The 11153-nt window shown below is 36.9% G+C and overlaps 1 protein-coding gene across 2 annotated transcripts; it reads left to right on the forward strand.

The window, feature by feature from the left end:
* The first annotated feature begins 1837 nt into the window (after window positions 1-1837).
* On the forward strand, window positions 1838-8419 carry LOC110962194 (cytochrome c). Of its 2 annotated transcripts, none has more exons than XM_022210093.2 (3): window positions 1838-1981; window positions 5051-5225; window positions 7508-8419. In XM_022210093.2, exons 2-3 carry the CDS (start codon window positions 5057-5059, stop codon window positions 7651-7653), a joined length of 315 nt encoding a protein of 104 aa, XP_022065785.1. In that variant the 5' UTR covers window positions 1838-1981; window positions 5051-5056; the 3' UTR covers window positions 7654-8419. The 2 variants fall into 2 exon arrangements, with proteins under 2 accessions (XP_022065785.1, XP_022065786.1); XM_022210094.2 differs by lacking the exon at window positions 1838-1981 and adding an exon at window positions 2198-2375.
* Window positions 8420-11153: the final 2734 nt, after the last annotated feature.

Consider the following 11153-nt stretch of genomic DNA (forward strand, 5'->3'; position numbering starts at 1 on the left):
CACCCTAGATCTATTTATTTTAATTCACTTTTAGGGTAAGGGTTAGGGGTTAGATATGAATGGGAGTCAATGGTAAGTCCCCACGGGGATATAAGAACCAGACGTGTGTGTGTGTGTGTGTGTGTGTGTGTGTGTGTGTGTGTTATTTTTAAAAAGCTGCTGCCCGACCCGTCTGAGGACAAACCTTCAGATCAGATCAGATCATATGAGGTTGTGACACAGATATTACTTCTCTTTATTGTCAGTAAATCTCTTGTACATATAATAAACATAATAAACATGAACATAAATGCGTAATTTGTTGTGTTTTCTACCATACAAGTTTAATTTTGTCGTCGTACACTGAAGGTCACCTGAGGTCACCTTCAAGATCAGCAGCAGCTCACACTGATTTTTCTTTATTAAATTCTATTTATTACGCTTAAAACTTGTTGATATTTCATGTCTGCTTTCTACACAGATGCCTGATGTATAAAAAATTAATTTATTGTTGCATTAATTACTAAATTACGGGGCTTTTTGAGAAGTTAATAGCAGGTGGAGCTATTTAAGATGTAAAATGAAGGCTTTAATTTATACCGCCATCTAGAATTCATTTCTTAGAAACTGCACAAATATTTATATGCAAACTATTTTATATTTAAAAATATACTGATATTTAGAGGTTGTATATATTTCATCTTGAAAAATAATTGACAGATACTGACTTTTAGGTGTCTGAAGCCCGAGATCTATTTATTTTAATTCACTTTTATTTTTTATATAGTTGATCCAGGACTATCTAAATTGTCAAAATACCAATAAATAAATCAAATAAAGTCACTGTTATTTATATAGCTCATATAAATCAACAGTTTTCATGCCAAGAAACAGCAGTAAATGAGATTAGTGTTATGAATCAAGTATAAAGTTTAAATATTGATGCTAAAGGTGAGAATAATTTAGATTTTAAAGATTAGAAACCTACAAAAATGGCAGAGAGTATAATTTTATTGTATCTGACAGTAATAAATATAAAGAAGCTGCAGTATTATTAATTTTGGAGGTTAACCGGCCTAATTTAGAACTAAAGCTGTGACCTTACAAGAATCTAAACCCTACAGATTAAAAGCATAAGGACGTTTTATGTGTATTATTCAGCATTTTTTGTATGTTTGCATCATTTAATATTGTAAAATAAACAATTTTTCAGTGTATTAAACATTAATTTTCTTGGCACATCTTCACATATGAATGTTAGTTAAATAAATTACATAAATGACACTAATTCCAGGGGTCACAGTTTGATGTATCTCCCCTGCATTCCTGTGATATAAGGCCCAACATGAGTGAATGACCTTTGTCTGCCCCCAGTGTCACACGCTTTACACTCATTATATTCTTAGATTATTTGGATAACAGGTTCATATATAAAGTTTTCTGGACTTGATAAAACCTTGTTAATGTCTGAAAATCCTCAGAACATCTGTGATCAGAATAAGGAGCAGTTATCCTGATGTTTTCTCTCCTTATAAGGCTCCTCCAGCAGGTGTCTGAATCTCCACAATGGAGGCTGGAGAATGCGGCAAGAGGCTGGGGCTGGTACCAAATCTCACTGTGGGCTTCCTCCAGTAAATCCTCGTCTCCTTTAATATTAAAATAACAACAAAATGGCAACACTGAGCAATAGTTCGAACGGCTTTTTAATCCTGAGTTTATATTTGAGCGCTTTATTGTGAAAAACTGTAATCAATTCTGACTAAAATGTAAGAAAAGACCTCATATGAGGCGGCAACTCGGTGTCGAATGGAGATTCAGCCCGATGTAAAGCGTACGTCAGCATCGTAGGAAATCTCTCGGCCCGTACGTGATGACGTCAAACACCGGTGCCTCTATAGTCCGGTGACCTTCTTTGCGACCGTTACTTAACGCTCGTCGGCCGACAGGAGCAGCTCCAACCCGCAACGGAGAGATTTTAACCGGGCTGATTTTAACCTGACAGGTAAACCCTTTCCTTCCCTCTATCCTGCTTCTTCACTGGCTCTGACAGAACCGGAGCCTCTCTGTTTCATTGTTCCGAGCGATGCTGAAGAGGAGCGGAGATGCTGAGCGGCTAACGTTAGCTGTTGGTGAATAGCTCTGCTGCTCCGTTTGCGTTAAGTCACAGGACCGGTTATTCAAGAGCAAAGCGGCTTTTTAACATCAGTTTGAATTCGATTTTACATGTGTGTTTCTCTTATTAACGTGTCCGGGTCTCGGTAATGGGTGCAGCCGGTACACCGGGGGCGGACAGCGGTGTTCTGGCACCGACATTGAAGCATCCTTGACGGGGGAGACTGAGCAGGCCGGTGTGGCTGAAAGGAGCTTCAAGTCAGTGAGCTGTGCTGTGATAAACGGTAAATACGGCCCGAGGTGTCCCGGTAGCTGCCGGTATGATAGCGGTTGTTTAGGTCAGAGGGGGCCGGGGTGTGTGTGTGTGTCCTTGATGCTGCCGGGAAGGATGAGAGTCTCCCGGCTGCCCGCCATGATAGAGCTCCGCCGCGGGAAGTTAGCTTCTGATTGGACGCTCCTGAGTCAGCAGTTAGGGGAAACTTAAAGCGATTTTTCTGCTAATTTAATACTTTTTAATGAATTAAAACTGCATTAGACATCTTAGGTAAACAGTCAGCGCTTTAAATAACCTGCTTTTACATTGATTTAACCTTTATTCTCTTTGTGAAACTGCAAAAAAAGGAAATTTTACTGCTTTTTCTGGCAGTAGATCACATTATAGCAAGTGCAGCTTTGATTCCACGACATATAAACCTGGACTTGATTATACTAGAAGAGGCTAAAATGCAATTAATGTATGTGCAAAGAGGCAAAATAAGAGAGAGATACATATTTCACAAGGTCATGACTTAGAGCCATCATGCATAGATGGATCAAATCTGGATCACACCTTCTGAGTCTTTAAAGGACAGTTTCTTATTTGTGAATCCTTTATTCTACTGGTGAAAACGCAAAATAAATTAATTTCCGTACTTTTTTGCCTGTAGATCACATTATAGCAGGTGCAGCTTTGATTTCACACTATATATACCAATCAAACCTGGACTGGATTATACTACAAGAGGCTAAAAATGCAATTAATGTATGTGGAAAAAGGCGAAAAGAGACAGATTTCCACATTTAACAAGGTCCAGACGTGACACCGTCATGCATTGATGGATTTAAATCTGGATTGTATTGTCTGAAAGAGGCTGTAGAGTTTTTTTAAATACATTTTTTGTATTTATGAAGCCTTTATTTTACTGTTGAAAGAGCAAGAAATTTTAATCCCACTGCTTTTTTTATGTATGTAGATGACATTAGAGCAGGTTTAGATAAAAATCACGACATCAAAGTGGTCAAATCTTTACTGGATCATACTAGAAAGGCTAAAGACACAATTTCTGTTTGTGAAAAAGGTGAAAATAAAAATGATTTTAGAGCTATTTCTGCATGTAGGCCACGTTTAACCATCACACACCGTTATGCATAGATGATTAAAATCTGGATTTTTATTGTCCTACAGACAAAAGTCTTTCAAGTCACAGATTTATATTAGTGAAAATTTCAGAAAATGGAGAATTTTACTGCTATTTTTTTCCACATAAACCACATTAGATAAGATCCAAATGTAAAAACTCTATGCAGAGGCTGATCAAACCTAAACTAGATTATGTCAGAGATGCTAAAAACTTAGCATATTAATTTTGAAACCTTTTATTCTAATTGTAAAAATGTAAAAAGGAGGGAGATGTCTTTGGAAGTGCCAACTAAGTTTCATTGCAGAAATGCATTGGCATAAATATCCTTGATTTCATAACTGGACCACATTAACGAGGTCCAGATGAAAACCCTACACTTAAAATTGTAAAATTCAGACAACATGAAGCCAGCGAGGCTAAAGATTCTTGTTAAATATGTGAAACCTTTACTCTACGTACAAAAATAAGATTTCACTGCTTTTTTTAAAATAATCAAGTCCAGATTTTAAAAAAAAAAAAAAAAAAAAAACGCTCTATGTGGAACAGAATGTCTCTAAATCAGTTTCTAATTTGTGGAACTTTTATTCTGTGTATTAAAATGCCGCCCCGCGACCCTTTTGAGGACTAAGCGGTGTATAGATGATGGATGGATGGATATTAAAATGGCAGAAAAAAAACAGATTATACACGGTAGATCAAGACATGCTTTAATGTGGTCCAAATGCAGAAAAACAAGCAGTGAAATTGTGACTTTTGTACTTTTACACGTGTAATAGTGGCTTTCAGAAAGTATTAAGTGTTTAGAACATGTAACATGGTTTGTGTATAAAAATGTGGAAAAATCCAGAATATTTCCTTCAGTGCTGCCAGTTGAGTCCTTGAGCTACCAATGAGAAGCTAACTTCCGTTGTATCTGCGATAATTCCGTTAGATGATCAACCTGCTGCTGTCTTGAGCGACGTTAGCTTCAGTTAGCATCTTCATTATAAAATACCACCAGTCACAGCGTTGTAGATCGTTTCTCCTTTAATTTCTGCCTCATATTTAACCGCTGTTGAAGGTTTTAGATGCGGCTAGCGGAGGTCACACTGGGTCAGGTGGATTATCGGTGTCGCTGTTAAATGTTTCCCCCTTTTCTCCCTAAACAAGGAACTACTTTATTTACTGTTCAGAAGATGAGAAAGCAGCAGGCTGGAGGTGCGTTAGTGATTAAATAACACGAACAGGTCACGTTTAACTACTACTGCTTCAGATAAGTACGTTAATGCTGCCTTCACGGATTTATTCTCTTAAATCAACCCCGTCCAACCTGGCAGCTCTACCGGCTAACGGGAGCTAAGCTAACGGGGCTAACGGCGGTGTGCGCTGCCGGTTTAACGTGTCTAAAGTCGGTAAATAAAACCAGCAGTCACCTTAAACGACCTTCACAAGATGGCGTCGGTCAGATTTAGCTTCCTGCCAGAGCTTCTATGAATAGAAGATGGACAGCAGCTCAGTTTACAGCCACTGATTCTGCCTGTAATCTAACAGCTGTGATTCTGTCTGGTTTCTGTGTGCAGCTGATTATGGGAGACGTCAATAAAGGCAAGAAGGCTTTCGTCCAGAAGTGTGCCCAGTGCCACACGGTGGAGGAGGGCGGCAAACACAAGGTGGGACCCAACCTGTGGGGTTTGTTTGGACGGAAGACCGGCCAGGCGGATGGTTACTCCTACACAGACGCCAACAAGAGTAAAGGTCTGTCTGCTGCTGCTTTAATTACATTTATTTATAACACACATGTTAAACAACCAGAGCTGCATGTGATGTGAGGCATACAGCATCAAAATTATATGTGCAACACATCCAGACAGCATAAAATTAGAAAAAGAAGAGTTTTAAAACAAAATAAACCACTAAAGCATGAGAAATGTGACATATTAGGACAATTAAAATGACCAAAAGCCACTGGAAACTTATACATCTTGAGGTTTTTATTTTTTTTAAAAAAATCAATTGAAATTTGTTTGTTAAATGAGTGCTGATTGGAATATTTTTTTTTCTTTACATAAATGTGTTTTCATCTACAAACCAAATCTTTCCAAAATACTGCTTTTTTACCTGCAAATCTTGTGATTTATTTGCTTTTATAACCCTGAGTTTATCTCTGCAGCTCTGTTGAACTAGTTAAAACCAGAGGTGCACATGAAGCCAGACATGTGGCATCAAAATTCAATGTGCAACACATCCAGACAGCATAAAACTAGTAAGAGAAGATTACTTACAGTATGTCGCGTATATATCTCTGAATGACACACGAGTCTGTGACTTTACTGATTTAGTTTAGCTTTTAGGATAAACGCTACAATTTATTTATGTTTAGTTCAAATCTGATCATTAATTAACAGCTCCAAATATATTCTGTTTACCCCACATTTCAGTATTGGTCATCATCTCTAATTTACTGTGAATGTTTACAGCATTTTGTACAGTTTTTAAGGGGCAGTAGAAATAAAATGTGCTGTTCTACTTCTGTCAACATCTGAAGTAGAAGCAAAGTTAAAATAGCTTAACACACATGATTAAAGCATTTCTATGAGAAGCCATCATTGTGTGCTGCAGGGCCGATCGATTATCTGATATTAAAGCACAATTTGAAAGAATTCAGTTCACAGGTCAGTTTCTGGACATTTTTGCTTTAATTTTCCTCACTGTGGTTCATTTTTCTCTGCAATCAAAAGTCCAACAGCTCTGTGAAATCTGAACAGGAAGAACCAGAACCAGGAAGAAGAACAATGACAGAAATTATAGATTTTTTTTAAAACGTTGTTGATAATATTACAAAAACCTGGAATCAACGTGTTCCAAGACTGCCAACACTGGGGGAAAAAATGGCGGCTCTATACTCCTGCTTACGTTTTTATTTGTTTGCGTTGTTCTCTCCTCTGTTTTCTGTAAAAACAGATCAGTTCTGCTGAAAAGGCTTCTTGTCTGCATCAAGGAGCTCAGAAAGTTTTTCTCTTTTATGGACTCTAGTCAGTGCAAACGGTGGCGTCTTTTTAAATAATGATAAAAATGTGATTAATTAATTTTGAGCTTAGATTTGGTTTATATTTTTAAATAGAGCGGTATGTCACAGATGTGTAGTTCAAGAAACAGAAAAGTTGAAAATCCAACGACTCCAGTTGCAGTTTGTGGCTGATTTAAAAAGATGAAACAAGCCTTTAAACCTGCTGCTAGGACTTAAAGCTGCTTCAGTGGATCTTAAACCTGTGATGTCCGGCCTCTTGTTCCTCCAGTTAAAAGTTCAGAGCCTTCCTGGTTCCTTTAATAAGGTCTTCTGGAGGAAGGTGAGGCCTTCAACCCCAAGAACACCAAACCTTCCACCAAGCATGGAGGTGGTAGTATCATGGTCTGGAGCTTTCTTGAAGAGCTTCTGGTCTGGTTTCAGACTGCATGTTGGACTGGTTCTGGACTTTCTTGGGACTGGTTTCTGTTTGGTTCCAGTCTTGGTTCTCCTGGTTTTGGTTCTGGTTTATAGTTGGTTTAGGATGTCTTTACTCTGGTTTCAGGATGCATTCTGACTGGGTCTGAGCATTTTTTTGGACTGGTTTAGGTTTGATTTTGGTCCTGGTTTTAGACTGTCTTCGGTGAGTCTTGGAGTATAGATTTGGTTTTGGTCTTGATTTTTAACCTTTTTATGACTGAGTTCATCCTGTTTTCTGATTTTCTTTGGACTGGTTTAGGCTTGATTTTGGTCCTGGTTTTAGACTGTCTTCGGTGAGTCTTGGAGTATAGATTTGGTTTTGGTCTTGATTTTTGACCTTTTTATGACTGAGTTCATACTGTTTTCTGATTTTCTTTGGACTGGTTTAGGCTTGATTTTGGTCCTGGTTTTAGACCTTTTTAGGAGTGTCTTTGGTGTTTTTAACCTCAAGAACACAAAGCCAAACATCAAACATGGTGGTGGCTCAGATCCTTCCTGGTTCCTTTAACAGCTGAACTCACCTCTTCCTTCCTTCTTTCTTTCTTCTCTGCAGGTATCGTGTGGGGTGAGGACACCCTGATGGAATACCTGGAGAACCCCAAGAAGTACATTCCTGGAACCAAAATGATCTTCGCCGGCATCAAGAAGAAGGGCGAGCGCCAGGACCTGGTGGCGTACCTAAAGTCAGCGACGTCATGAACAAGTCACTAAAAGCTGAATGTTTAATGTCATTTTGTTGTCCTTGTTTCGGCCGCTACATTTTAAATCTGTGGTTTTATGTTTAGTCATTTGCACTGAAAGTTAAATTATGATGCTGAAGTTCGATCAAGTGACCAAACATAAAACTGATGACCTTTATTTCTCTTTTTTTTTTTTTTTTTGTGAATCTGTACTAGCAAATACTAATCACATTATTTAAAAACGCGAGTGATGATTCGCTGTCGTTCTGTTCTCCATGACGACACACGTCCGGTACTGTCTGCTAGCAGAGCTATCGCGATCAACCTCATTTTTAACGTCAGAAAAGTACAAAAAACTGCTGTCAGCTACATGAGATGATCCTGTGAGGAATATCTTTGGGTTTTTGGTGGTTAACTGGTGCTGATTTTAAAGCTGGTTAGATTTTCCAGACTGAACCTGGACATAGTTTAGCGTTGCGAGCTCCTGAAGCAGCCCCTCTGAGTTCCTGTTTTTACTTCCTGCCTGTCATCAGACTTGTTACAAGTTTTTAAATATCCCGGTAACGGTCACACGCTGTTATCCGCCGCCTCACGGCTGAGCGTCGTTGGTTCAGTCTCTGCCGATGCCTTTTAAATCCGCCATTCTGAGACTCGGTGTGAAATCAGCCGCAAAACCTGAACACTGTAGTGGAGCTACTGTATCATGTAGGGTAACATCTGGAGAGAAAACGCTGTTATTTACCTGGTTTCACAGGCCTGAAAGAGTTTAACTTATTTAACTGTAATCTGTGTGTGGGGCTGTATATAATGTGGTAGCTGTTTGTGTGGCTGAGGACAGGATGGTTGAAGGATCAATAAAAGAAAACGTCCAGAAATGTTAAAAAAAAAAAAATGACTCGGTGGTTTCTTTTGCACAAGATGTTCAAAATACAAATACTTCCTTTTTTAACTCGAGCCAGATGTTATCTCTGCAGCCGTTAAAATATTTGTTTATTCTTGTAACAAATGTTAAAATATAAGTTGGTCCCTGTAATTTAATGGTAAATATTAATTCTTATGAGGTTTTCTGGCTCAAAATTGAGAAAATTAATTTGCAAGGCAAAAACAAAATGTCCATTTATGTATTTTTTACTTTTTATTTATTTGGTTATTATTTTAGAAATGCATCAAAAAATAAATCTGCATTGCCGAAATGGGCAGAATTTGCAAGTCTAGTGAAAAAAACAAACAAACCCTAAAACCCGAAACTAAATAGCCGTAACATTAAAATGTTTTAAATGAATATATATTACATTTTATATCTATGTTTATAAAGTTAATATATAAATAAGTAAATATGTATGTTTGTATTTATTTGTAATTAAAAATGTATTTTTAAAATATTACTTACACATAAATAATTAAAATATAAATATACATGTTTATATTTTTCAGTTAATTTTAAAAAATATTTTTTGATAAAAATATACATTTGCTTTTTATATTTACATATATTATTTTTTTATTTATATGATAAAATTAAAAACTAAAAAATATATCCTGATTTCACTTTTTTTTTTTTAATTTAATAGATTCAATGGTTTATTTCTGTAAATTTAAAATGAGCTACAATTAGTGACAGCGAACAGAAAAAGTTTTTTAAATGAGAGCCATCTGGAATAATTATATATATTTTTTAAAGTGTGTTTTTATCTGTGAAAAGAATCTGTCAAACTACTGTTATTGTACACTTCAAAATGTGTATAATTTATCATATCTACAGTTTCATATATCAGAGGTAATTTCATTGTTTTTGCACATACACATCCATTTCACATTGAAAAGTCCAAAAAATCTGATATGAAATACAGGCTAGAAAATAAATGTTAATTACAGAAAATTACTATTTTATGAGAGCTATTTTACATTATGATAAAATACTGCGAGTATATAGTTTATCCTATAGTGTACCTTATTTGACAGAAATCAGCATTTTTCTCCCTGTAAATCTTATATTTTCACTTTTAAAACCCTGAATTTATCCTCTGCATCTCTGTTGAAACAGATTTGAGGACCTAAACTGTCGGATTTTCTCCACGGTGAGACAGTTTGTCCTTCGCTGTCCTCTGTCAGGTCTGAACTTGACCTTCCTGTTCGTTCAGCATGTTCAGACAAACCAGGAGCCTTTATCCTGATCAGGCTGATTAAATCTGGACTCCAACCTGCAAACGGATGTTTTCTGTCTTGCGTCAACGCAGTGGAGCAGATTTCACCACGTCTCGACTGGACTTGAACCTGCTCCGTCCTCGTTATGTAATCCTGCTGCAGACTTTCTAAGAAGGACGTTCAGCTCGGTTCAAAGCTCAGTTACAGCAGAGACGCTGCCGGGAAACGAACCCTCCGAGCAGCTGCAGGCTGTAAACTCAGGAAATTATGTTCACTTTATGGAGACTTTAATTAAAACCAACAGCTGCTGGTTGTATTGGCAGCTGATATGCAGAGTTTTTAGTCTTTGTCGATTGGTTTTCTCTGCTGTCTGAACTTCTTGGTAACATAAAACAAGTATAGGAAGATGGATTTAAGAAGATTTAGTGAAACCTCATGGTGAAACTGGACGCCACACAACAAAAAGACGTTTTGTAGCAGTCACACTCGTAATAAAAGACAGACGACTCTCGAAACCGCAGCAACAAATAAAAACTGGTTTATTAAGATAAGATAAGATAAGATAAGATAAGATAAGATAAGATAAGATAGACTTTATTGATCTCACAAAGGAGAAATTTACTGTTACAGGGCTCTTAGAAACAAAAAACAGAGGAGTCAGGAGTCAAAGTCAGATTTATTTATAAAGCAAAGAGCTGCTCGACTGCCATGAAACACGATGAGCTGAAGACAAGCCTGAAACAAAAGGACAATAAAATAATAAAAAATAAACAGTCATGTACAGTTCTAAAGGTCCAGTCAACCAAACATAAAGATCTCCGTCTTAGTTTCATTCAGACTGATAGAGTTTAAATCCATTTGAAAGCAGTCTTTAACTTTATTCTATATTTATGGGCGGATACAGTCATGAACAAAAGTTGTGACTGTGATGAAATAATTAAAACGCACGAATCTTTATCACAAAAAAAACCATTAAACTTAAGGTCTTCTGGAAATATGACCAATTCTGCTGGGTCAAAAACATACAAACAGCAACTTGAATGATCAGTTTTACTGATGTAGAAAGTTGTGTTAATGTAATTTTCTTAGTTTCATGGCCTCTTAACTTCTCCTGAGTGAATCCAGTCGACTACAGCTGCTGACTCTGATCCAGTTTAAATAGAACCATTAGATCCTCTCATTAGGTTAAAACACTGCAGTGGGAAAGTCTGAGGAGCTCAGCAAGGCAAATATTCACATTTACAAAACTGCAATCAGATTATTCAGATTTTTTTCTTTTAAAAATGCCAAAACTCATAAACTGCTTATTGAGATACTTGCAAATTTTGCTGCAAATTAACAAATATTTAGATAATCAAGCAAATTTTCAAGCAA

The sequence above is a fragment of the Acanthochromis polyacanthus genome, chromosome 15, assembly GCF_021347895.1.
Source record: "Acanthochromis polyacanthus isolate Apoly-LR-REF ecotype Palm Island chromosome 15, KAUST_Apoly_ChrSc, whole genome shotgun sequence".
In the NCBI taxonomy this organism is placed as follows: Eukaryota; Metazoa; Chordata; class Actinopteri; family Pomacentridae; genus Acanthochromis; species Acanthochromis polyacanthus.